Below are 27,973 nucleotides of genomic sequence, written 5' to 3' on the forward strand. Positions count from 1 at the left end.
CAGAAATAAAGATTCTACACCATAGAAAAGACAGCATTACAACCTACTAGTATTAAAATCTGCTGATGTATTTTAGTTCTTATTCTATTTCACACCCATCATTTATATAGACCACCTCCTACAAATTAAAAGGTGCCATCAGGAGGCTTAGACAAAGCTGGTTTAAAATAAATTTTTATTGCCCAAGATATTTTTTTTGTGTGTCTTGTATGGGTTTTTTTTTTCTTGTTTTCTTTTTTAATAACTATAAACTCAAGCTTAGGGAAGCTTGCCTTTGTCTTTAAAAACAAAACAACAAAGCTTTTACGTCATTTGCTAATCTTATCTTGTTTTATGAGCGAGATGGTAGTCATCTCGAGAGAGTAAAATTTATACCATGAGTGATTCTGGTCTAAGCCTGGTGGCACTAAAAGGAGACAATAGCATTATTGACAAAATTATTATCTGCTGGTGGCATTTGCGGAAAAGAAGCCCTTGCAAATTTCTAAACAACAGTAAACTCTGTTAGGAAATTCTAAAGTCTTACAGGCCCAAAGAGAATGAGGTTAGTAAAATGCCTCAACAGAGTTTGAATACTGGATTTGAGAGTTACTGGAGCTTGGCTATGTAAAAATAGGACTGTAGGTTGGGTCATGCTTACAATGGTCTCAAGTTCAAATAAACGACTGTGACAAAACACCACTTCACAGGGCGCACGTGTTCCGGGGCTCCTGGCCTTCAGTAGGTGCTGGCAGAAGATGTGCTCAGTCGCTTTCCAATGTAGATGCTGAAAGGAAACAAGCGCAAGTTCACCGGCTGGGCAGCTCTGCACCAGCGCCTCCACGGCTCAACTCGAGTAACCACCAACCTCTCAGTCCTTACAAAAGGCTCAAAAAGCCTAAGTGCCCAGTATCCCAGCACCCTCCCTGAAATGCTCATTGACTTACTAAAACTAGTCACCAGCCAGCCAAACTGGTTTAATATGATTACATTTTAACTCATTAGGCAGGCCTGGCCCGCACAGGGGCAGTGACCAGACAAAGGAGAGCTGGAGGGAACAGGCCCATCACAGAGCAAAGCAGAGCCAACCTCCTTTCGATCACTCCTTTGTGGAGACAAAAAATCCCACTTTTTTGTAGATGGACATTTCAGATACAAAATATAGTAATATATTAATTATAAAGCTGCCAGTGCTTTAAGAGGGTTCTTACTAACAGCTTAACTCTTAAGGATTAAGAGCTTAATATTACTTTTCTATGCAGAGCAAAGTATTTTACCCTTAAATAACGTAAGCAGAAGGGAAGTTAAGAAAATATGGAATTAGCCCCTCCCTCCCCGGGCACCGTGTAATAAAACCAGCCAACTATTTAAAATCCTTTTTTCTACATTCACCTATAACAATAGTTACACTTAGGCCAGCAGGAGAAATAGTCTGGGTTCATGAAAGGAAGAGATTCTACAAGGTACAAAAACCAACCTCTTGAAGGCAAATGAACTACTGTGCAGTCAATACTGTGGGGGAATTTCAACTCAACCCCTGCCCCCACACCAATCCCATACAACATTCACACACTCCCTTCCTCCACAAACACCTTCCTGTTCTGATGTGATCATTGTCCTCAAAAGCAGACCATGCACTCAGAAAGACAAAAGGGTGTGTGGAAAAGCCATGCACGTTTCCATGGTCATGACTATGAACATCTCTCTGGTATGCTGAGCTCCTTAAAGGGGAGCTAAGGGATGATGTGCCTTTTGATTATTATAAAGAGAAAGTGACCCACTGGACATGCTTCAGGAGAATAACAGGTATGTCTTGGAAAATAATTAACAGCGAGTGTTTAACTCCTAAAATCTTTCAAAAATCTATTTCTTCAATTATTCAAATCAAGAAAAAAAAAGAATTTAAAAGACATGCCTGAAAAATTAATGAATTATAGGTAAATGTGGGATTAATTTTAGAAGAATAAATAAAAATGCTACGAAGAGAAAAAACAACAGTATCCTCAAACAACTTACCAGTTTCACTCAAGGACTATACAATAAAATGGTGTAGCGTCCCAGCTGGGATGAGAAAAGTTCCCATCAGCCCCCAAATTTACACACTGAAGATTAGTTTAAGATTTAAATCATCTTGAGTAATGTATAAGCAACAACAACAAAACCCAAAAAAGAAAAAATCAGTCATAGATGAGACCACTTAAAATGATCACTTTGGTCCTAGCCAGTTTGGCTCAGTGGATATAGCGTCAGCCCACAGACTGAAGGGCCCTGGGTTCGATTCCAGTCAAGGGCACATTCCCGGGTTGTGGGCTCGATCCCAGTGTGGGGCGTGCAGGAGGCAGCTGATCAATGATTCACTCTTATAATTGATGTTTCTATCTCTCCCTCTCTCTTCCTCTCTGAAATCAATACAAATATATATTTTTTTAAATGATCACTTTGGAAATTAATATGAACACCTATTTTTCAAATAAGAAAAAAACTCTACTATTAAAAATGCCTATAAGTACACCAACCTTAGTAATTCTTTTAAACTCATACCCTATTTGCACTAAAACTTTAAAAGCAAAACAATACAAACCACTTTCACATGTATTTCTTTCATCTGGAAATAAAATATGAGGATAAAATGAGCAGGGGAAAAAACACTCCAAACTGTATGAATTGACCAGTACTTACCCTAGCCCCAAAGCCAAAACATGAGAAAGGAAGAGAGATGGAATGAACACCTTAAGAAATTCCGCCGAGAAAATGCCCCCCTTCTTCATGGCTCCACTCTTCCTCATGCTTAAAGAAACAGAACGTTTAGGGTGCCTGAAGTGGAACTCCCTGGGGGAAGAAATGCAGAAGCAGGGATCAGAAATGCATTTGCTAAAAGTACCTTGGGACTAGCAGGTCCACTGCACATACAGGCACTGTATCCACTGAAAAACACGTGAGAACTTACTTCGGGGGAATGTTTTCGGGCCTACTGGACCAGTCGGACACCCAGTCTACACTTTTCTTCAAAGCATCAACTTCTCTCTCTCCTTCTGCAACTTCTTCTTCTGACTGTAAAGGAGAATTCAAACTTTAAAAAGACAAAAAGAAAGACCTGTTCTTCCAATAACAAAAGACAAATCTAGACAGAAAATCATAAGGCTGTACATCAGTCTTTTTTTGTAAGAAACATGCCATTTTTCTAAAAAGGCTGACAAAATAATCGAAGATCAGAGTAATGTCTTAAAAAGAACTTGAGTGTTTCACTGTTTTTATATCTAAGCATAAAACATGAACCTGGAACATCAATTAAGCCTCAATAAAAAAAAAAGTGAAACTGAAAAAAGCATATTTGAGGATATGTTATCTAAAGTGTGGAAAATGTTAATAATTATTGAATCTGGGTGATGCTTATATGAAGGTCCAATGTAATACCCACTTTACTTTTGTGTTTAAAACTTTTCATAATTAAAAATAAAAGGGAACATATAAAAAAAGTACATGCTAACAAATATTAAGTGATGAGAAAATAAATAATGTGGAGACTTGATGAGGAAACAAATAATAGTATATATTAAGCATATATTGAGAGATGGGATTCTAAGCACTTTCCATGCATTAACTTTTACCTTGCAACAACCTATAAAAATAGAAACTATTAATATTCCATTTTTATAGATGAGGAAACTGAGATATAAATTCAGTAACTGCCTAAGGTTCCTAAGCAGTAAGCAGCAGGGCCAGAATCCAGACCCAGGCAAAATGTTTCTAGAGCCTCCACTCCTCAGCATTAGGTTTCACTCCCTGGAAGATTTTATATTTCTAGACAAATCACTATCCAAACATTTCCCCAGGTTTATTCAATACTACTTAAGCCGAAAGTTTTTTGGAATACGTTATTTTATACTGAGTCAGAATTTGCCATCTTTCATATAAAAAAATGAAAAAGGAAACTGTTTTCTCTTTAATAATAATCTAAATTTTTCTGGCCAAGAGCGATCAAATTTTCTAAAAGTTTCTTTCAACAGAACCCACAGGAATGAGACATTCCTAAAAATGACACAGCATTATTTGTTCACTTTTAGGGAATGCGATGCTATGACCTCAAACCAAAGGATCTCAAAGCTAAGAACTGTTTTTGATTTGCTATTTTGTTTAAATGGGGTCATCTTTGACTAAAGCTTTCATTCTTTTTTTTTTAATATATTTTATTTTTTATTGATTATTGATTTTTTACAGAGAGGAAGAGAGAGGGACAGAGAGTTAGAAACATCGATGAGAGAGAAACATCGATCAGCTGCCTCTTGCACACCCCCTACTGGGGATGTGCCCGCAACCAAGGTACATGCCCTTGACCGGAATCGAACCTGGGACCCTTGAGTCCACAGGCCGATGCTCTATCCACTGAGCCAAACCGGTTTCGGCTAAAGCTTTCATTCTTATCCGTCAGCAGTTATGCAATGCAGAACTTGACATATCTCCGTGATTCTTTTTGACAGGTTCTCTGTGGAATAGCTGCCTGGGGAGGGTAGCTTCAGATACTCTCTAGATACAGATAGTCCCTTTCATTGTCAAGCCAAAAATCCCTGTGGAGCTTTGCTACTCTGTAGTATCATTCTTATTTTGTTCCGCCAGACTTGGCAAATTCCACTGGATGACACAATGTAGCCTGTAGGACTAAGCTTTTCCACTGGGTATTGAGATTACTCAGAAGCATGAGTTGGCTCTTAAGAGTAAATCTAAAAAATCCCAAATCAAAAACCATAAATTGTTACAATTTATTTATAGATTAGCTCGTGTACACACAATGTCTGACTATATTCAACACACTGCAGGTCTTTCCTGTTACCTTTCCAACTTTGATCTCACATGTCTCTCTCTAAAACTGCTCCAAGGTTTTAGGCTTAAATTTGTGAACGAGGTAGTATTTCATCCTTTCCAGGAGAATGAAAATGTAATAAAGTGTTTTGTTCTACTTTTTAAAAAGAAGGTATACTTTTCTCTCAGATGAGTTTAAAATCGAGATCATAAGCTCTCCAGCTCTCCTCAGTACCAGCCCTGTGCTTCCTTCTATTCATCTTAAATTTTCCAGTTTTAGGTTTTAAATTGTCTTCCAACTCTGAGAATTCCAGAATATGGTAAAAATGCACTTATTCTAATTAAATAGAAGTCATCCTTTCAACCGAATCAATAACCCTCTCTCTACACCTACCCAGGTAGCAGATGATGATCATCCTGGCCTGTCCTCAGGTGGAAGGCCCTTCCCTTCTATTCACTTACACTGTCCTTCCCTGGCTCACCTCATTTTCAGGTCTCTAAGCATGGACAGTAAACTGCATACGGTGGGGTCCATGTTCAAGTAAACCACAGTTTACAAAAGGGAAAAGGGAGGACAATTTCAGTTTCTATCATATTCCAAAGATACCCAACACTGGGTAGGCCTCTTTGGTCCCAGAAACACACTGCAAAAATGCCTTCAAGAGACAATCTATGGTCCATTTTCTGCTACAAAACTGAGACTCTTAAGGACTATCATCCTAAGAGTATAGTTTGAATGACCTTTTGCCTAAATGCATTACACCTTGGGCTTCCTCATACTGTAAGTCACCAGACATGTTTTAGTTCATTCTCAAGACCTTGTGCGCTCTCCTAAAATCAATCCCATTCACTGACTTATTGTAGTAGAAGGAACAGGGGTCACAGGCTCAGACAGCCCTGGTTTCAATCTGGCTCTATCACTTACTTGCTTTGTAATCTTAGATAAGCAGCTTAATTAAGACAAAGCCTCACCTTTCCCATTTGTTCATGGATATAACAGCACCTCTTTCACTGAACTGAGAACATTAAATGTGGGAAAAATTAAAAAAAAAATTTAGCACCAATAATATATCTAATATACCTTTCCTTCCTCCTCCTAGAAAAGGCTAAAAATGTCATATTCCTCATACAGACACATAAAAATATTTACTAATAGCAAGTACCGTAATAGTCTTTTGCTAACTGTTTTTAACTGTTTCCGAACCCTAAACTTGCTTCTCATTCATGAAAAAAAATTCCACCCTCCCAAGCCCTCAAGTGATTAATTTTAGATTATCATTTCTGCAATTCAAAAAAAATTTTAGCCTGGCTGGCATGGCTCAGTGGTTGAGCATGGACCTATGAACCAGGAGATCACGGTTCAATTCCTGGTCAGGGCACATGCACCTGTTGACCCCCAGTGGGGGCATGCAAGAGACAGTCAATCAATGATTCTCTCTCATCACTGATGTTTCTCTCCCTCCCTCCCTCTCCCTTCTTCTCTGAAATTAGTAAAATTTAAAAGAAACAACAGTTTAAATGGCCTTTTGAAAGTTAAAATAAATGGTACCACTGATATTTCTCTCACTAGAAGTCTCCCTCTAAAAGATACAATATAGAAGTCAGTGTAGGAAGCAGTTATAGGGGTAAGCCTCGGACTGACCTGCTGGCAAAGTCACAAACAAGTCCCAAGCTTGGAGGGCTCAGTCTTCTAAGCATAATTAAGCTTGATCCTGTAACTGATCCGTAGATCTTTCCTGGGTAGCTAGTGGGCTGTGGGAGGGGCAGCAAGTGCTGCCAAAACAAGTGAAACTTACAAGAACATTGTCAATTGCCTTGTTTGTCCCTGATTATAAATAAAGCCTCAGCTTTGCTGAGGATCTGTTCTGTGGCCTCAGCCAGGCACAGAAAGATCCACCCAGGCTCCCAGCTTCATGAATCTATTTCTGCGTCGTTTTCTTTATTTCTATTATTTCTCAATCCCTGGCCGCCTCCATTTAGAACCGGTTCGTTCATCTCTCTTTCCGTGCGGGACGCGGAAAAGGGAGATCCCCGCCATGTTTGGCCCCCGCTGCATCAGGCCCCCGCAAATCAGACTGTTTTTCCAAGCACGGAACCCTGTTTAAACTGACTGACCTGATTAGTAATACTGCTTACTAAGGGCTTGATGAGAACCAAAGTTCTTTTAGGTACTTGTTTCTGAATAGGGATCACACTAGCAATGCTATGATAACCTGACACAGAGGCCAAAAGTCTTACTTTTTCAACTCTATAGACGTCCACTTAAATTCAATTGTCAGTTAAGCCTAATAGAACACCAGCTACTCCATGAACCAGGCAAGAGAGCACTTACCATAGTGTTCCATTAGGTTATTAGGTGGATTATTAGAGGAAAAGAAGTGTATGTGGAGGGTGAGGGAGATCTAAGGTCAAATAAATAATTGGGAAATACAGATTTCTTTATTGCAGGAACTGTCAGAGCCTTTAATATGTTACCACCTGCTGTGACTAATGGTGTGGGAGGGTGAGGAAGCCCAGGTCTGCATTATTTTCCACTTATTTGACTTCAGAACTACCTTACGGAGCTTTCCATTGAGCAAATGTTCCTCAAAACACATTTGGAAAAGGCTAGTTTTCAACATATCTGTACAAAAGACATCATGGATTGAGGACATTTTTCTCGAGACAGACTACAGCAAAAAATTAACTTCATTTCTCTATCTTGGGATTTCTTAGCACATGTCTGCCATGGAAACTTCAGACTTTCCTCTTCGTTGTTATAGTTGACTGCATATGGCCAACGGACATACAAAAGCCAGCAATTCAACAAGTCCAATCAGACATCTTCCTATCTGAGAGCCTTGCTTCTACATAAGCTTCTCTGCAGAATAGAGTTCATCATAAAATAAATTTGTATCCAATTCCAGAGGTTTCCCAGGTTTCAGAGAACGGCACAAATAGAGCATAGTCAAGGTAGGAAGAAATTGTGCAGCATTCTTTAACAAAGAATGCTAGGTGAATCCCAGATAACATGCAAATATTTCTAGTGCAAAGGTTTAAGACACTGAACAGTGAGAACCCCACAAAGCAAAGTTTTTATTAGAATTTATTTAAACATTCATTTAACATATATTCTTCAGACACCTTAACACAAGAGAAAAGGGCAATGATTCCTGTCCTCAAAAATTTACACTCTGATACTTTTAGGTGACCTGACATATCAATAAAGTTAAGGGTTGGCTATGAACATTCTAAATCACTAACAATTATTTACTTACTAGAGGCCCGATGCACAAAATTCGTGCAAGAGTAGGCCTTCCTTCCCCCGGCTGCCAGCACTGGCTTCCCTCTACCCCCAGAACCCGGGCTTCCCTCTGGCACCCAGGACCCGGGCTTCCTTCCGGCCGCCAGCAGGCACCCAGGACCTGGGCTTCCTTCCGGCCTCTGGCAGGCACTGGGACCTGGCTTCCCTCACACCCCAGCATTGTCCGGAAGGTCATCTGGAAGGATGTCTGGTCTAATTAGCATATTACACTTTTATTATTATAGACTAGTAGCCTGCGCACGAATCCGTGTGCCAGTAGCTCTCTGCGGGGCCTGGCCACTCCGCGCCCGCTGCCCAAAGGCTCTCTGCAGCCCAGAGGCCCATCCATGGCCGGGCACAGAACACTTGCCTTGTCACCGCGGCAACGAAGCAAGCATTCCGCCAGGCTGCTCACGCTGCCTGCTCTCAGCGGCTGCCCACCCCGGGACTGGGGGACTCCAGTGGGGCTGAGAGGACTGGGAGCCTCCATCTTTGTGATGGAGTGATAGTTAATTTGCCTATTACCCTTTTATTAGATAGTATCATAAATTTTATAATATAAACCTTTAGAAGCTTCCAATACTATATCCATCTATATTTCCAACAATGTCAACTCCTACTGAACTGCATTTATCTTCTTTAACTTAAGGAACCTACGTAATTTAGATCAATATTTTCCTAGCTGTTGAAATTCACCTCAAAAGTCATTGCTTTCATTTCAGACACAGAATACCTGGTTCTACAATAACCTTTCTTTTCATTTATTTTGTGACCTTAAATAAGATATGTCTTGGTTTTCTATTTATAAACTAGAGGCCCGGTGCACAAAATTCGTGCACGGTGGGAGGGGAGGTGTCCCTCAGCCCAGCCTGCACCCTCTCCAATCTGGGATCCCTCTCACAATCCAGGACTGCTGGCTCCCAACCACTCGCCTGCCTGCCTGCCTGATTGCCCCTAACCACTTCTGCCTGCCAGCCTGATCACCCCCTAACCACTCCCCTGCCAGCCTAATTGACGCCTAACTGCTCCCTTGCCAGTCCGATTGCCCCTAACTGCCCTCCTCTGCCGGCCTGGTCGCCCCTAACTGTCCTCCCCTGCAGGCCTGGTCGCCCCCAACTGCCCTCCCCTGCAGGCCATCTTGTGGCCGCCATCTTGTATCCACATGGGGGCAGCCATCTTTGACCACATGGGGGCGACCATCTTGTGTGTTGGAGTGATGGTCAATTTGCATTTTACCTCTTTATTATATAGGTTTCCAGAAAGTAGCCTGGAATACTGAAATGATACATCATAGACAAGAATTTTCCAATTTTTTTAGGGTGATATCCTCAAATTTTCAATTGTAAAGGAGCACAACAAGGACTTTATCATCCTCAGTGAATTCTAAAATCAGAACTGAGTAACTTAGAACAGCTCCAAACTATTTTAAGTCTTCTTATTCTGCTTATATATATATTTGTTGATTGATTTCAGAGAAGAAGGGAGAGAGGGGATAGAAACATCAATGATGAGAGAGAATCATTGATTGGCTGCCTCCTGCCTACTGGGGATCAAGCCCGCAACTTGGGCATGTGCCCTGGACTGGAATCGAACCCAGGACCCTTCAGTCCACAGGCCAACGCTCTATCCACTGCGCCAAACCAGCTAGGGCAAGTCTTCTTATTTTTTAATATATTTTAGCTCAACATACTTAGAAGAGGCTTGTATTTTCCCTAACTATTTATTGTGAATCATAAAAAGAAATTATCACACACACACAAACACACATACACACCTGAGAGCTATGGTCCCTGCTGGTGTGCATTTCCACATCAAACATAATTTGCCCATCTTCTTGTGGGGAAGGGCTAGAAGAAAAAGAATTGAGCCATTAGTTTTCATTCCATTTCTTCAAATAAATTAGCCTCTACTGGAAATTAGAAAATTGAAAGTTACAGTAGTATGGCTTTGAAAAGCAGCAAATCAGAAGTATACAATAACCCCATAAAAGAAAAAAATGAAATTGAGCACTTTTACTTCCAAAATGTTCTGGAATTTTTCAGTGGTGATACATTTCTTTACAATGATAACTTTGCAAAGGAAATTACGTACAGACACAAGACTGTCACATTTTATTTTTACTTTTTTCCCAATAAAGGTAAAATGATCTGTAAATTCAGAGACCTCATTTGAATTCTTTGTCTCAACATTCCTTCATCATTAAATAATTCAGCAGCAGCAGTTCTTAAAGTGTGAAAACAGTTTTCAAAGACTTAAAGTCTATTCGAGGTTAAAACTGCTTTCATAATATTAATTTGCCATTTTCCTTCTCTCATGAATGTACAGTGAAATTTTCCAAAGGCCTCATGTGTGATATTATAACACAGAATGCAAAAGCAGATGAGAATCCAATTGTTTTCTATTAAGCCATGTATTAAAGAGATTTGCAAAGATGTAAAACAGTGCCACTAGTCCTAATTTTTTTGCTTATGGAAAATAGTTATTTTCCATTTAAAAAGTTAATTATGTTAAAATATAATGGTTTATTATTTTGAATTAATGAATACGTATTTTTTTATTTTCTGTTTTAATTTCTAATATAGTAAATACCAAAATATATTGCCCACATAAACAAAAGCTTTGGGGTCCCTAATAATATTTAGGAATGTAAAGAAGCACAGAAACCAATGATGTGACTTGGTGGCTGAGTGTTAACCTATGAACCAGGAGGTCATGGTTCAATTTCCAGTCAGGGTGCATGTCCAGGCTGCTGGCTCGATCCTCAGGAGGGGTCATGCAGGAGGCAGCTGATCAATAATTCCCTCTCATCATCTCTCTCTCTCTCTCCTCCTCTTCCTTCCTCTCTGAAATCAATAAAAATATATTTTAAAAAAAGAGAACTACTATTCTACTTATTTCAGAAATATTTGCTTTGATATATTTCAGTGAATTAGGTAAGCATATTCATTAGATAAGCATATATATATTCATATATATGTATACATATGAATATATAACCTTTAATGAAAAATACAAAATATAGTCCCAGAACTACAAAAATTTACAGATGAATTTTTAGACAAAAACACATAATCATGAACTATACCTCATACAATGGATGAATATAAGGTACTAAGTTCTATTCTTAGCTTTATCCATGATACCTTGTGCAATTCCACAACAAGTCTCTAGGTCTTTCTCTACAATACCTCGCCCCCAAATCTAAATTCAAATAAGGATGAAAAATGCTCTAGGCTGAGAGAGCCTCGGCTACGGGAACCAAGATGGCAGCATAGGTAAACACCTGAACTTGCTGCCTCGCACAACCACATCAAAACTACAACTAAAAGACAAAACGGATATCATCCAGAACCACGGAAGGCTGGCTGAGTGGATGTTATACAACTAGAAGGAAAGAGAAAAGCGCAATGAGACTGGGAGGAGGTGCAGAGGTGCAGAAATGCGGAGGTATAGAGGCACGTGCGGAAACAGGCTGGAAACTGGGTACCCTGTTGTCTTTTTCAATCGGGAGGGAGAAACAAGCTCCCGACTGCTCTGAACTCCAGTTCCGGGCGAGACTCTGGGGACCCAGACTCATACAGGGAGAAACTGGACCGTCTGGCATCGGGTCAGAACACGAGGGCGGCTTTCTCTCAGAGGTGCTTGCAGTGATCATTGTTCCTGCACGGTGCCGCGGGACACAGAGACCCCGGGATCGCTTCGGGGCAGGGCTGATGGGCAGCCATTCCCGTTTGCTCCACCCTGGTGATTCCTTGAGACCCCGCCCCACCCAACTTACAACCCTACCCAAGCTGTGCGCAGAGGCTTTTTCATATGAATGGCCTGGCCTTTTGCAATCTAAAACCTAACAAACTGCAGCTGGGTCAGAGAGCCCCAGAGCTTCCAAAAGAAGGCCCAAGGCTCCACAGCAGCTTGCATTGCTTCACAGCTGGGCCTCATCTGGGCACCTCCAAACCCCAAACAAAGAGGAAGAATCTGCAGAGCTCTCTGCAGCTCCTGTTGGCTGGCCTCAGGCAGTGGCTGACTTTGCACCTCCTTGGAGATCCAAGAGCCAGTGAACCCAGTGGTCAGAGTGAGACCATCTAGATCACAATTCTTCACATCCACAAGAGACACACTCAGGGGGCAGACTCAGTGAGCGCCAAAGCCCCACTGAAGCAAGTTCTGCCCCATAAGGGTGTCTCCAGCACAGATGTTCTCCCATTGTAGACACAACTGGTCATCACAGCCAATTGGCCTGGAGGTCAATTCCTCCCAGTGATACCAACAGCAATCAAGGCTTAACTACAACAAGACTGTGCACATAGCCCACAAAGGGGTGCACCAAAAGTGTCCACCTAAGGTAACTGGGGAGGCTGAGCCACTGGGCCCTATAGGACACCTAGCACACACAGCCACTCTTTTAACACAGGGAAGCAGCCAAAATGCAGAGACAAAGAAACAGGTCACAAATGAAAGAAATGGAGGAAAGCAAACTACTGGATATAGAGTTCAAAACCACAGTTACAAGGTTACTCAAGAATCTTCTAGAAACCTCCAAGAAATTAAGTGAGATCCTCAAGGATATGAAAAAGAACCAATCAGAAATTAAGCATATACTGACTGAAATAAAGAATAATATACAGAGATCCAACAGCGGACTAGAGGATCCCAAGTATCAAGACAAAGATTTGAAATACAAAGAAGCAAAAAACACCCAACCGGAAAAGCACAAAGCAAAAAGAATCCAATAATATGAAGTAGTGTAAGAAGCCTCTGGGACAACTTCAAGCATACCAACATCCGAATTATGGGGGTGCCAGAAGAAGAGAGAGAGCAAGATATTGAAAACCTATTTGAAGAAATAATGACAGAAAACATCTCCTACCTGGTTAAAGAAACAGACTTACAAGTCCAGGAAGCGCAGAGAACCCCAAACAAAAGGAATCCAAAGAGGACCACACCAAGACACATCATAATTAAAATGACAAGGGCAAAAGACAAAGAGAGAATCTTAAAAGCAGCAAGAGAAAAACAGTTAGTTACCTATAAGGGAGTACCCATACGATTGTCAGGTGATTTCTCAACAGAAACTATGCAGGCCAGAAGGAAGTGGCAAGAAATATTCAACGTGATGAGTAGCAAAAACCTACAACCAAGATTACTCTACCCAGCAAAGTTATCATTTAGAATTGAAGGTCAGATAAAGAGCTCCACAGATAAGAAAAAGCTAAAGGAGTTCATCACCGCCAAATCAGTATTATATGAAATGCTGAAGGGTATTCTTTAAGAAGAAGAAGAAGAAAAAGGTACAGATAAAAATTATGAACAACAAAGTGACAACAAATACATATCTATCAACAAGTGAATCTAAAAATCAAGTGAATAAAAAATCTGACGAACAGAATAAACAGGTAAATATAATAGAATCAGGGGCATAGAAAGGGAGTGGACTTACAATTCTCGGGGGGAAAGGGGTGTGGGGGGTGCGGGAAGAGACTGGACAAAAATCGTACACCTATGGATGAGGACAGTGGGGGGGGGGCAAGGACGGGGGGGGTGGGAACCGGGTGGAGGGGAGCTATGGGGGAAAAAGAGGAACAACTGTAATAATCTGAACAATAAAGATTTATTTTTAAAAATGCTCTGGGCTTAACTTGCTCAAAGGAATAAATATTAACTATTAAAGTTGTCATGAGCATGTGTATAATGTTAATATATAGAGTTGTTGGTTAGACTGACTCAAAAATAAGATAACCAGAAATATACTAGACTGATTAAGCCTAGGTTGACAAAGGGGATTCTTAAATGAAGATAAGAAAAAAGCTGCTCATGTATCAAACAAACATATTAATGTATTTAGAAATGTTTGCCTTGAACTAGAAATCCCAGGCTATGGCACAGAAACCGAGCAGAGCAAGGTGCCCTTGTTGTCCCCAGTTATTGTCATTATGCTCATAACTCTGTTGGGTTCACAGCCAAAAGCCAAGTGAAGGGCCAGCTTTACACAGCCAAGACCAGGTCGAGGCAGGCGCATGACCAAGTCTGACAGAAGCCCTGCTCTACTTCCACGCTCTTCTTTACCGTTGGCACCCATCTCACTCAAAAAATACTAAAAATTTCACTGGTGAACTGCTTACTACTCCTAACAATTTGGAATGCATTAGAGCTTCAATCCTGGCTCCTGTTAAGATTAGCTGGAGAGATTTTAATATATTCTCATGTTTCTACCCCTCCCCTGACAACAAGATGAGAACCTCCAGGGCTGTGCACTGGTATTTTTGAAAGCTCCCTGGGTTCACATCCCCAGTAGGGGGTGTGCAGGAGGCAGCTGATCGATGTTTCTCTCTCATCGATGTTTCTAACTCTCTATCTCTCCCCCTTCCTCTCTGTAAAAAATCAATAAAAATATTTTTTTAAAAATTAAAAAAATAAAAGCTCCCTGGGTGAATCTAGCATGTAGGCTGAAAACTCCTACAACAGGGTGGAACACAAAGCAAAACACATAGCGGTTATCTTCTAACAACCACCACAGTGACAAAAATATATCTACGGAATCATTTTTAAACTGAAAGTATATTTAAATTAGCTTTGGTACCAATACCCAGAAATCCTAAAACTTTTCCACCTACAAGAATACTTCTTAACAACTTCAAATAGAGAGATGCATGACAATTCAAATGACATGAATTATGAAGACTCTTTTAAATATTAAAGAGTGTTAGTCAGATATCCCAAAAGTATTACTGAGCTAGAGTTCCAGGCCTCCTCTGAAAGATGGCCAGTAACCCAGAGCCTGTAGATACATAAGCTGAGGGACAGGAAAGTGTTAAAAAGCATTTGCCACCCCTCACTTCACATGTTTAGAAACCCAACTGAAACACAATCATGCAAAGGTGACTTCATATTCAATCACAAGTATAACTGCAACCATCCTATATAATAAAAGCCTAATATGCAAATCGACTGACCAGCAGAATGACCAGTCGCTATGATGCATACTGACCACTAGGGGGCAGACGCTCAATGCAGGAGCTGCCCCCAGCGGTGGTGGCAGGGGGCAGGGTCGGCAAGTGGGCAGTGCCAGGCCAGCCAAGGTGGGTGCCAGTGGGGGCCCCCCGATTGCCCCGCCAGTCATCCCGCAGAGAGAGGTGACTGGCGGTGGCAGTGGGGGGCTGGGCCGGCGAGCAGGCGGTACCAGGCCAGCCAAGGTAGGTGCCAGTGGGGGCCTCCCAATCGCCCCACCAGTCTCCCTGCAGATTGGCCCTGGTCATCGGCCAGGCCTAGGGACCCTATCCGTGCACGAATTTCGTGCACCGGGCCTCTAGTAAATGAAATAAGATGACCAGAGAGGCAAGCAGGTGACTTGTTTTCTGCTCAATGACAGCACAGTGAACAACAGATGAAGGAACACACTGGTGCCAATGATCAAGGGTTACCTACTTGAATGGATACTGAAAGCCTATCAACAGGGCCATAATAAGCAGGAAACTACAGAAACTACCAGGGAGTTCCATGATATGCATGTAATACCTTTATTTTCTTTTTTGTGCTATGTTTTATTGTACTTTGCTTTATTGCATTTTAAAAGGTTGTGTATTTTACAAATTGAAGACTCGACCCTCCACCAGCACAAGGATTACTAGTACGACTGGCTTTATTGAGATACTAGCTTTATTGCGATGATTTGGAACCAAACCTGTAATATCTCTGAGGTATTCGTACAATATAAACTTCATTCTGAAAGACACACTAATGCTGTCATGATTGGAATCAAAGGCAAGCTGCTCAGAAAAGAGCTATCTGCTCTCCTTCTGCTTCTTGACCGGAGCCATCCCAGGCTCTTTAAAAGCACAGAAGTAAGAGATGAGGTGGGGTGGCGGGGTGCACACTGTGCCACAGAGACAGCAAACCAATCCTCTGCTGCCTTGTTAACATCAGTGGATCATAAGACACCCAGGAACTTCAAAACATGACTTACCTCAGTTAATCCTTTTATACTTTTTTAAAAAATAAGTAATAATACGTGCTACACACACAATTTTTACAAAGTACAAATATATTCAGAAGAAGAAAAATCTGTAATTCCATCCCCTAAAGATAATCAGTTTATATATATTTTAATTTTTTATTTCTTTTTGGAGAGAGAGGGAGAGAGACCAGGAGAGAGAGAGAAACATCGATTTGTTGTTCCACTTGTTCTATTTATGCATTCATTGGTGATTCTTGTATGTGCCCTGACTAGGGATTGAACCCGCAACCTCAGCGTATCAGGACAACACTCTAACCAACTGAACTACCCAGCTAGGGACCATTGTTTACATTTTTAAATGTTTCTTTAATCTTTTCCTGGGCATTTGCATTTTCTACATGGCTGATACCAGTTAATTAACCAGAAGATCATCCAGTACCCCATAGTGCTATAGGTATGGCTGTCACTGATCTAAGAATTGTTAAATGATACCAGTGTGTCATTGAATATCTAGTTCCTCTGAAAAACAGAGATGCTTATACTGAAAATAAACTAACAGCTCAGTTTCATTCTACACATACATTCCTCTATATTCTTATTGTTTCACCATAAAAAGTCCTTAATCAGTGGAATTAGTTTCTCTAACTTAGAGAAAAATGAGGTCTAAAATAAAACTTCCTCAGATAAAACAGAACGGCCTTCAAAATGAACTGTCTTTACAGACTTGGTCGGTGCTTCCACCGTGCAAATACTGTTCTAACTTGAACCAACTTGCAGTTCCTGTGACGCAAACATTTACTGCGTGTCTACTACACGCCAGCACCATCACTGTGAGAGTACAAAGGAGATGAAACACGACCCCAGCCTTTTGGAGCCTCACAATCTAGAAGGGAGGACAGATATACACAGATAACTATATTCAAGGCAGAATGTGATCTGTGAAACAGGGACACAAAAGATAAAAGAAAATGGGAGAAAGATTAATTTTATAAACAAACATTTACGCCATTGACTTTTTTTAAAGATTTTTTTTTTAATTATTGATTTCCAGAGAAAGAAGAAGAAAGGGGGAGAGAGAGAAACATCTATCGGCCACCTCCTGCATTCCCCCCCCCCCCTTCCCCCGAATCCCAAGGATCAAGTTCACAACCCAGGCACGTGTACTGATCGGGAATTGAACCAGCAACCCCTCAGTACATGGGATGATGCCCAACCAATTGAGCCACACCGGCCAGGGGTATGCCACTGACTTTTAAAATGATAATCATCTAAATATGATACAGTCTGATAAGGAAACTGCCTTAATATGGGGGAAAACAATGGGCACTCAAGTACTTGTCAATTAGCTGTCTGACTTTAAACACACATGCTGTAATAAATCGGCTGTCGTATTTTCCCATTTATTTTTCCTAATGGGAATTAACCTTGTAACCCATCTGTGTTTTCTGAATTCTACCAAAACATGGATCTCACTTACCTGTCACAGTGAGAACTGCCTCTTGAACTACTCTGTCCTGATTCATGTTGTGCATCCAAAAGAATCTTCTCCATGTCTCCATTGTGGATAGAGGATGAGGAAGGGACGTGCTCCAGTCCCCCATTTTTCCCATTGCCATTATCATTACCGTTGCTGCTGTTCATGGGTAACTCCACCCAGGAACCTGTTGGACAAGTCAGATAACTTGTTAAGCACAGCAGAACTGAAATCTGTCATGTGCACACAGATGTGAATATGGTGACTTCAGATAAGAAGTCTTATTCGCCTCAAACCAAACGCTAAACGTATTCTGAGACAGCTAAACAAGAAGCAATAAAAGTTTACAAATCTATATAGTTCCGTTCCTGAAGCAGCTCATGCAATCAACCAAATTAGAAAAAGTTGAACTCTAAAACTAGTAAATGTGTCCTTCAGCCAGTTTTCTTTCTGGTTAAAGCTTAGTTTATATACAATAAACACTATTGGAAATTTTTAGGTTGCTTTTCAAAAAATAGCTACTTTATATCTAGACAGGCTATTTACCTTTAATATTTTAGTTTACACCTTTTACATAGTCTACCTCAGCTATTTAGTTGTATCCTCTCCACAAATAACATCAATATATGACAGTTTCATAAAGATCATCTAGTAAGTAAGTTAACAACTGTGTCCTAATTAGCACAAACTATTGAGAAGCTCCTAGAGAAGCAACTTAAATGCAATCATAAAAATCTCAACTTGTGTACAGATCTGGAGCACAAAATTAATGCAGCTGGCTCTCAACTAAATCAGGTGACAGTGCTAACAAAATCTGAAGAAAAAAAAAAAAAGGCTGCACCTCTATTCCACAAATTAGTTTCTTTTTTCCCTTTATATCTCATACCTTCTATTCTTACTCCTTTATGCGCTAAACATACCTTGTAAGAACTTGTCTCTTCTCTCTTCTCTCGCACAAGTTACTACCTTCTAGATTTTTCATTAAGCCTCATTGGTGTGGGGGGAGAAATAACTGCTCATCTGCTACAGGCAACACTGAAGTTTTCTCAGGGGAACAGTCGAAGGGGGCGGAACCACAGAAAAGGGGATGTGGCCCTGGTAATGTAGATAGGTCTAAAAAATATTTATTGGCTTAATCAGTTTGCTGAACACATGAAGGTGTTTTCATTTTAACAAGAATTGACAATAGTAGCCAATAAGCCAACTTCACAAAAGAAGAGACAGTAATGTATTTTTTATTCCGTAATTTCCATTCCTTACAATAAATTTTGTTTTGGAAATCGTCACCATGCAGGTTGATAGGGCCACTGCTCTAAACTCTCAGCAAAAGCATTAGAGTTCTGTGATTGAACAGTATTCCATCAGCAAATCAGAATAATCACCCAAATAAGATTCAAACCCTAAAGGCACTCTAAATGAGGTGAGGACTATTCCAGATCTAGAAGTGAGCTCAACATCATCCTGATGTGAAGGGAAAGCTCAAAGGCATACTTGACTGGAAATATGACTCCACCCCTTACTATCTACTAGTATCTGACTTTCTGACTTTGAATTTCCTCATTTGTAAAACAGAGGTGATAATAACATAGTACCTACCTCCCAGGGCTACTGTGATGATTAAATATAGGAACACTAGAGGCCCGATGCACGAAATTCGTGCAAGAGCAGGCCTTCCTTCCTCTGACTGCCGGCACCGGCTTCCCTCTGGCACCCTGGACCCGGGCTTCGCAGCCCCGGCTTCATCCAGAAGGTCAGCCGGTCTAATTAGCATATTTATTATTATAGATAGGTAAAGCTGCTACTAAACAGTAGCTGCTCAGTCACACACTAGTTAAAAGAGTTTATATTTGTCCCTAGCCTGGTAGCTCAGTCATCCCTATACACCAAGATTACGGGTTCGATCCTGGTTAGGGCACATACAAGAATCAACCATTGAATGCATAAATAAGTGGAACAACATATCAATGTTTCTCTCTCTCTATGTCAAATCAATAAAGAAGAGTTTATATTTGTAAATTACTTAGAACAGTGTTCGCTAAATAAAAAAAGAAGTGATCTTTTCCTTCCTTTCCCTGAGGCAGTACTAGGGTTGTCACAGTTCCATAATTATTACTAATTCTTTGAGACTATATTGCCAACAACACAGTTACATGGCGTCTCCATGGCCTTATTCTATGTGCGCACAAAAATGTACACAGACTAGATAGAACTCAACATGGGTTAACAAATTCAACTAGCAAAGCTAAGGCAGATTTAACACTGAATATTTAACTAAATATTTGGAGTGCCTCCAGAGTTAAGAAATATGTCAAATGCATCCCTAAATTTAGAGCTGGGCAAAATATTTTAACTGGAAAGAGAGGCAGAGAAAGAGAGAGGTATATGATATCAACTGTTGGTTGTTTTTTTTTTTTTTTCTGCTTTCACTGTTTCTGGGATTTTCAAACTTATTTTAGAACCAGTTCTTGTACAGAAGCCCAATGTGTACAATTAACAAAAACAAATAAAAGGCCGGAGCTACTCTGGCAGAATCAGAACTAAATAACCAGGAGTTCCAGATGGGTCTCTGTGGAAGCCAGTGTTCCCTAAAATATAATTAATGTTCACTTGAAGTAGCTAATTAAAGAGAAAAAAGGGTGTAACAATATCAGGTTTTCTGGACCTTACTTTTTTGAAGGATTTCCACACCAATATCTAAATTCTACTTCCTATATTAAAAATATGTAAGCAATCATAATCTAGGAACTTGGGGAAAAATACCTAGAAAAACGTAATAAAAGTAATCTCTGCCTTAACACTCAGCATAACTGAAAGCATTTCTACTTAAGAAAGACAATATTTCCTTGACATATATTATTAGTACAGCAGTTAAGAGCACAAACTGAAGCCAGACTCCAACTGTATCACTTACTAGTACAGCTGTTATACCCTACACCTGCCCGTTTTCTCATCTGTAAAACGGGGATAATAATTGTATCTACCTCATAATATTGTTAGGGGGATGAAATGAATAAAAGACATTAAAAATAGGAAAGGTTACTAGTACATAGTAAGTGTTAGGTAATATTAAAATTATACTTTATCTTTTAAAAAATATTACAAAAATGTTTCTTGAAAATGCAAACATCAGTACATAAAGTAAAAATTAATACCTCTCATCCCAATCTCACATTCCTATCCCAAAGGAAACCAGTTTTAAAACTTTCCTATGTAAACTTCCAGAATTTTAAATATGGAATCATACTATTCATTTTTCTGTAAGTAGCATCTGTTACCTAACAACTTGCAGTTGTCTTTCAATGTCAATGTTTATACAACTGCTTTGCATCCCATCATAAAGATATACCATACTTCTCTAAATGACAATGGTCAACCATTACCCAAAGTATTGTTTCCAACATTATTATTGAAACCAAGGCTTCGTGGAGGGTAATCTGGCAATATATATTAAGGGCCTTAAAATGATAGATTTCCTTTAACTCAATAATTCTCTTCCAGAAATATCATCTATGGGGAAAAAAACTGGTACTGCAGAGAAAGTTATTCACACAGATATTTAAGAGGCTACATATCAGCTTCATCATTTGAGAAAAATGGGGAAAAAGCAAATTTATCTTTTTCAATAGATGAACTACACGTCTTTTTCTCATCATCTGGTTCATTCCTGATTTACAGCTCAGAATTTCTCCATGTTCTAACTCTACCAATCCTAAGTCCCTTTTTACTTAGAAAGGAAACAAGGCAAGATATGAGGACTGTGCTGTCCAAGCAATAGAAAGCAGAAAAAAATCTGAGTGAATTCTCTTCCTAATAATCTTTAGAATTAAAAACTGCAGGCTCTGCCGAAACCGGTTTGGCTCAGTGGATAGAGCGTCGGCCTGCGGACTGAAGGGTCCCGGGTTCGATTCTGGTCAAGGGCATGTACCTTGGTTGCGGGCACATCCCCTGTAGGGGGTGTGCAGGAGGCAGCTGATTGATGTTTCTCTCTTATCGATGTTTCTAACTCTCTATCTCTCTCCCTTCCTCTCTGTAAAAAAATCAATAAAACATATTTAAAATATATATATATATAAAATAAAAAACACTAAAGGCTCTGTTACATTAAAAGCCTACTTACAAATTGAAAACTGTTCTGTTATGCCAGATTGTACATATACACAATACGTTGGATTTTTTCTATTTTAAGTTCTTGAGAATGCTAAGAGATTCAGAGAAGCATGCTTCTACATTCTCTCATATAGTACATCGTGAAGGCGGGTCCAGTTATTGTGATTACATTCGCAACTGTATGCTGTATATACTCTTTATAGTTTTACTAGTGGCCCAGTGCACGAATTCGTGCACATCGAAAGGAAATTAATTAGAAGAAATATTTTAATATTAAAGGCCCGGTACATGAAATTTGTGCATGGGTAGGGTCCCTAGGCCTGGCCGGTGATCAGGGCTTATTGGAGCCTTCCGGCTGCTGGCCGGGGCCTTCCTTTCCCGGCTGCCAGCTGGGGCCTTCCTTCGTTCCGCGCCGCCGCCTGGTGGTCAGCACATGTCACAGCGAGCGATTGGAACTCATGGTCAAACTCCCGAGGGGATACTTTGCATATTAGCCATATATACACACACACACACACACACACTAGCAGATTGCTGTGCGCCCTTTCTCTATAATAGAAATGTCAACCAAATTCATGATGGACAATGACAGATCAAAACACACGCGTGCGATTGGTGCCAGTGAGAGCTTTATATGTATTGCACATGCACGAGTCAACTTAGCCTTTTATAGATATAGAATAACAGCAGCCGAAATAGCTCAGTTGGGAGAGCGTTAGACTGAAGATATAGAATAAACTTGCTTAATTAGACCTGCTTTCTGATTTAGCTCAACTTTTTCCAGCCCAGTGAAGCACCCCAAGTTCTCTTTCAGGTAATTGTCAGCAACATGGCAGTAAATATCAACACGAAGCAGATTATTATTGTAGATCACACAGGTAGAACAAAGGGTAAAATATTTAACTGCAGCAGTGTTTGACTATATTCTGTGCAGTGAGAAATCCTGAGGTCATTTTCAAGGTCCACCATTTCTAACTTCTTTTCAGTCGGGTCAAGTTTCTAAATCTCCATTTTCCAGCTAATGAAAAGAAAATAGGATTCCACTGAGTCTCCTATCTACCTACTCCAGGACTTCTGTGAGGATCAAATGAGATGAGGCACGGGAACCGCTTCACAGACATTTGGGGATCTCAGCAGCGTCGGCTGCGATTTGATAGGGTGTTGCTCCAGGGTGGTGGCAGGGCCTTTGACCCACTTGGGGGAAGCCGAGTGTTGCTGTGGGTGCTAGGTCCACAGTGCCATTTCTCTGTAAATGGCCAGTGAGCGTCACGGCAGCTCCTGCATTGAGCAGCTGCCCCTGGTGGTCATAGCTACCAGTCGGACAGACACTTAGCATATTAGCCATATATATATATCTCCTATCTAATAAAAGAGCGATATGCAAATTAACCATCACCCCGCTGCACCCACAAGCCACGCCCACCAGCCAATCAGGAGCGAATATGCAAATAAACCCAACCAAGATGGCTACGGCCACAGAGAGCAGGAGGGAGGCTTGGGTTTCCCCGGCAATGGAGGAAGCCAAGCTTTCCGCCTGCCCTTGACGGCCTAGGCCTCCACTCAAGGCTACAAAGTTTCAATGATAGAAGATACATAAATCCAAACAGAAATGGCTGCCTCCACAGAGCAAGCAGAAAGCTTGGCTCCACTCCAGGCTACAAAGGAAACTTTGTAGCTTATAAATAAATCCCAGATACCAGGGCCTCCACTTGGGTCGCCTGGGGCGTGGCCGGCCTGCAAACCACCACAGGCCCCTCGCTCAGGCCGCCCCATGCCCCAAGGGAACCCCCACCCTGATCCGGGACACCCTTCAGGGCAAACCAGCTGGCCCCCACCCATGCACCAGGCCTCTATCCTATCTAATAAAAGAGCATATGCAGATTGACCATCACTCCAACACACAAGATGGCTGCCCCCATGTGGTCAAAGATCCTGCCCCCATGTGGACACAAGATGGCCACCACAAGATGGCCAGCAGGGTAGGGCAGTTGGGAGGGACCAGGCCTGCAAGGGAGGGCAGTTGTGGGCGATCAGGCCAGCAGAGGAGGGCAGTTGGGAGGGACCAGGCCTTCAAAGGAGGGCAGTTGGGGGGCGATCAAGCCTGCAGGGGAGGGCAGTTAGGGGTGAGCAGGCCGGCAGAGGAGGGAAGCTGGGGGCAACCAGGCCTGCAGGGAAGAGCAGTTGGGAGGGACCCAGGCCTGCAGGGGAGGGCAGTTAGGGGGGACCAGGCCTGCAGGGGAGGGCAGTTAGGGGTGACCAGGTCTGCAGGGGAGGGCAGTTAGGGGCAATCAGGCTGGCAGGCAGAAGCGGTTATGGACAATCAGGAAGGCAGGAAGGCGAGCGGTTGGGAGCCAGCAGTCGGACATCTCTCGAGGGGTCCCAGATTGGAGAGGGTGCAGGCTGGGCTGAGGGACCCCCTCCCCTCCCCGTGCACAAATTTCATGCACTGGGCCTCTAGTATATATATAAAATCACCAGTTCAATCCTCACACAAGAGGGAAGTGGAAGAGTTAGGGGTGAGGGAGAGGAGAGAGAAGGAAGAAGAGTACTATTTCTAAATTTTCCCTCAAGTTTTCAAGGCTCCACATGTCACTCTGACCCTAAACAGGGGTGACCCATTTCATTACATCTTATTCTCTTTCCTTAAAGCCTTTATTTTATTTCAAGTACCTGATGCTAGAATTCAGAGCATGAATAGTCACTGACATTCTTATGAAACAGAAAGTCAGTAACTAGTATGTAAGGAGGTACTTACACACTAGTTACCTATATGTGTTCAAAAACGGTATTATGAGGCAGTGAAGTTTCACAAGCTTTCTTGCAATACGGGGAAGCAAGAACATCATGGCTAAAAATGTTTAAAAAGAAAAAAAGGGGCTGTACTTCCTACATTAAACAATAAGAATTATACTGCTATCTCGATTTTCCTTTAAAAAAAATAACTTTATTGATTTCAGAGAGGAAGGGAGAGGGAAAGAGCGATAGAAACATCAATGATGAGAGAGAACCACAGATGGGCTGCCTCCTGCACGCCCTGTTACTGGGGACCGAGCCCAAAACCCAGGCACACGCCCCTGACCAGAATCGAACCTGGGACCCTTCAGTCCACAGGACGATGCTCTATCCACTGAGCAAAACTGGCCAGGGCTCGATTTTCCTTTTATTACCTCCTGATTTTTATGAGATACGTGCCCTATACAAATATTCTTAAGTAATTTAATAGTTTTCTTAAGAATAAAACTAACAACTGGAAATTGGAAAAGAATCTTTTAACTTTGAAAGCTGTCAAGATATTTGTCCACTAATATGTAATGAAAGTGAACAGTCCTCCTATAATGGTAAACTAAAAATATATATATCAGAGAAATGTTTCATTATTTCAAATTCTATATAATAAAAGGGTAGTATGCAAATTCTCTTCTCAACCGGGAGTTGTCCGGCAGTTTGACCAGGGGGCGGGGCCAGCCAGGGGAAGGAGGGAGGCCCCCGCCGGCAGCCACTAGGGACCCTACCAGTGCACTGGGCCTCTGGTATTTCAATAATTTGCTATTAAAACTCTGCTTTGACCCCCTGAACTAAAGATAAAATCCCAAGCCAGAGATAATCTGTACCATGAGTTCATCTCCTGTTTTTCATAGTTGTGCAATTTTACCCGACAAAGAACTCCAACTTATCAGCGATTTGAATAGTGCATATTATTAGATGCCTGGATAAGTTGCTTTGCCCAGTGCCCAAAAATCATTTGAAGGACTTAATAAGGCTTCTTGTTTTGCTCCGTCCAGTGCTGTATAATGAGCTAAAAAACAGAGTAAAAGGCAAAAGGGGAGTAATTAAATATGGCACTGCCTAAAAGCTTTTCAGTAATTTAAAAGCTCACCCTACCCCAAATAAAATGCTTTCTACCTAGCAGCTTTTCCAATGCAACATTCTGACATCATACACAGGCTGAGTGTTCTTCCATTTCTTAACAGGTAACATAAACGTAGCAGCAACTGCTTGGCCAAGATCATCAAATATCTCATAGGTCTGTCAGACACAGAGATAAACAATCACATATAGCTCAACCCCATTTTTTTTTTTTTTTGTTCAATGGTCAAAGGAAAATTACCATTCCTTTGCTTTCTGTGAAATCATGTACACATATTAGCCAAATAGCTAACTTAAAGGCATTATAGGAAAACAGAGTACAACTAAGAAACGGATACTAAAAAGAGGTAAGATGGTCAGGTCACCTCTGTACATTAGATTTGATGGAATAACATACTGAGAGAATACGCAGCACACCATCTGGCCACTGAAAAGAAGTGTCCTGGAATGAGCACTAGATGGGATGGAAGTGAAAACTTCAGCTCTAGGCCCCAGCCGGGTGTGAACTAGGACAACACACTTTACTCCAGATCGGTTTCTTTCCTAGTAAATAACAAGTGACAGTTATCTCTCAAGTTTCCTCCCCACACTGAGTAAAGTATATGATTGTTAACTCCTGTACTGTAAACCTGAAACTAATACAAAATAATATTAAATGTAAATTGTAATTGAAAAATAAAACTTTAGGAGGTGGGTGGGGAGAGATTAACCAAAGAATTTATATGTATTCATGGACACAGACAATAGTGTGATGAAGGGGTGGGGTGGGGTGGGGGGAAGGGGGTTAATAGGGGGAAAAGGGGGCATCTGTAATCATCTGTAATACTTTCAACAATAAAGATTAAAAAATAAAAGAAAAAGACAAATTTAAAAATCAAATTAAAATCTCTTCCCGTTCTAAAATCCCATGCTTCTAAGAGTAAGCTAAACACAGGTAAATAATTTTAAAATGCATATTAATATGTAAAGCAAATAACACTTAGGGACTCTTAAATTAATACTAATTTACTGTAGGAAATGATATGTCTTATATTCCAGACCATAAGACAGTTAAACGTTTTTAAAAGTCAACATTTCAGGAATTTATCCACAAAAAGATGAAGCAGCAGCAATAAGCAATGAAAACATCTTAAAATACTCAAATTCTATCCCCATCTTGGGAGGACAGGAACTCTCTTGCCTAAAATAATTTTGAGGCCAGACTGGTCCACCGCCCTCTTATGAAAGATACTGCAATGCTTTTAAATGTCATTTAAGCATCCAAAATGATTTTTGAACAATTTCATCTGGCATATGCTAACTGTCCCAACCACCTCTTTCATGAAAGGAATTACAGAAGGATCAGGCAAAAACCTTGCAAGACCCTGAGCTTTCAAGACACCTGGGAATACCCTTAGGACAAGGTGTCTAAGCACCAGAATGTCATGAAAAGCAACTGTAGTTGGTCGTCATTCAATACCGCCCTTCGCTTTCAACCGCCCTGGTGTAGGAATCTGTTTTTAACCGTTTCTAAAAATTCATTGCCCCAGACTCCGTGATTTGTGCAATCTTGTATGGTTCAAGAGGGTGTTTGTTCATAAACAGGTTTATAGGGCACACAACCCTATCGTTAAGAAAGAAAAAAAAAATCACTTGAGCAACTCTGAAACATCTCAAAAAAAAAGAAAAAAAAAGTAGCATAGCTTCCTCCCCCCGCAACGTGATACAAGTAACCACTAAATTACTAAATGGTTTTCCTAACCCGCCTGTGGTAACAAAGGGACGCAACCGGAGGGCTCACGTTCCCCAGCCCAGACGCAGGCCGACCCGGCGAGGCGGGGTCACCGGGCCGAGGCCCGCAGCACGCCCGGCTCCCCACCGCCCCGCGGCCGCCCCCTCCCCTCGCCGGCGGCCCGCGTCCATCCCCCGGCGGCCCTGCCGCACGTCCCCATCCCGGCCCACGTCCCCGCGCCGCCCGCTCCGCCCACCCGCCCCGGCGCCCAAGGCCCGCCCCTCCAGGCCCCCCGATAGGTTTCGCTCAGGGGCCACCACAGGTGGGACCGGCTCGTACCCCGACTCTTCCCACCCACTTGCCCTCCCCAACAGCGAACGCCAGCAGCCCCCGACCCCCGAGAGCCCAGGAAAAAGGGAAGACCGGTCCAGAGGAAGGCAGAAGCATCTCATCCTGACAGGTGACGGCAGCTGTCAGTCACCCGCACAGACTCGACCTGGACCAATGGGCTGCCTTCTCCTCCCGCCCCCCGCGCGGAGCCGGCCGCGGGCCGGCGGGGCTCCTCCTCCCCCATCTCCTGAGGCAGCCCGCCCGCCCGCCCGCCCGGCGCTTACTGTTGAGGCCGGCTGGCGGGGGCACAGGCGAGTCCCCTTCTTCGCAGTTGTTGTTGTTGTTGTGCAGGGGCGGTGGCTGCTCCACTAAATGAGACGACATGGTCGGGCGGCTGGAGGAGCGGTGGCCGCTGCGGGACTGCCTCCGGCTCTCGGACAGCAACACAACAAGCTGAGTCCCCCGCCCCCTTTT

General features: G+C 41.8%; 1 protein-coding gene across 2 annotated transcripts; it reads right to left on the reverse strand.

Annotated features, from left to right (window-relative positions):
• Positions 1–158: 158 nt before the first annotated feature.
• Positions 159–27,973, reverse strand: BNIP3L (BCL2 interacting protein 3 like). 2 transcript variants are annotated; one of them, XM_079772847.1, is made up of 6 exons: positions 27,784–27,973; positions 17,488–17,671; positions 9,834–9,906; positions 2,927–3,030; positions 2,659–2,808; positions 159–766 (listed from the first exon to the last, which is right to left on the reverse strand). In XM_079772847.1, the coding sequence occupies exons 1-6, from the start codon at positions 27,881–27,883 to the stop codon at positions 718–720; spliced, it is 660 nt and encodes a 219-aa protein (XP_079628973.1). In that variant the 5' UTR covers positions 27,884–27,973; the 3' UTR covers positions 159–717. The 2 variants fall into 2 exon arrangements, with proteins under 2 accessions (XP_079628973.1, XP_079628974.1); XM_079772848.1 differs by lacking the exon at positions 27,784–27,973 and adding an exon at positions 18,405–18,800.

This window comes from Cnephaeus nilssonii (assembly GCF_951640355.1).
Source record: "Cnephaeus nilssonii genome assembly, chromosome: 5".
NCBI classification, from domain to species: domain Eukaryota; kingdom Metazoa; phylum Chordata; class Mammalia; order Chiroptera; family Vespertilionidae; genus Cnephaeus; species Cnephaeus nilssonii.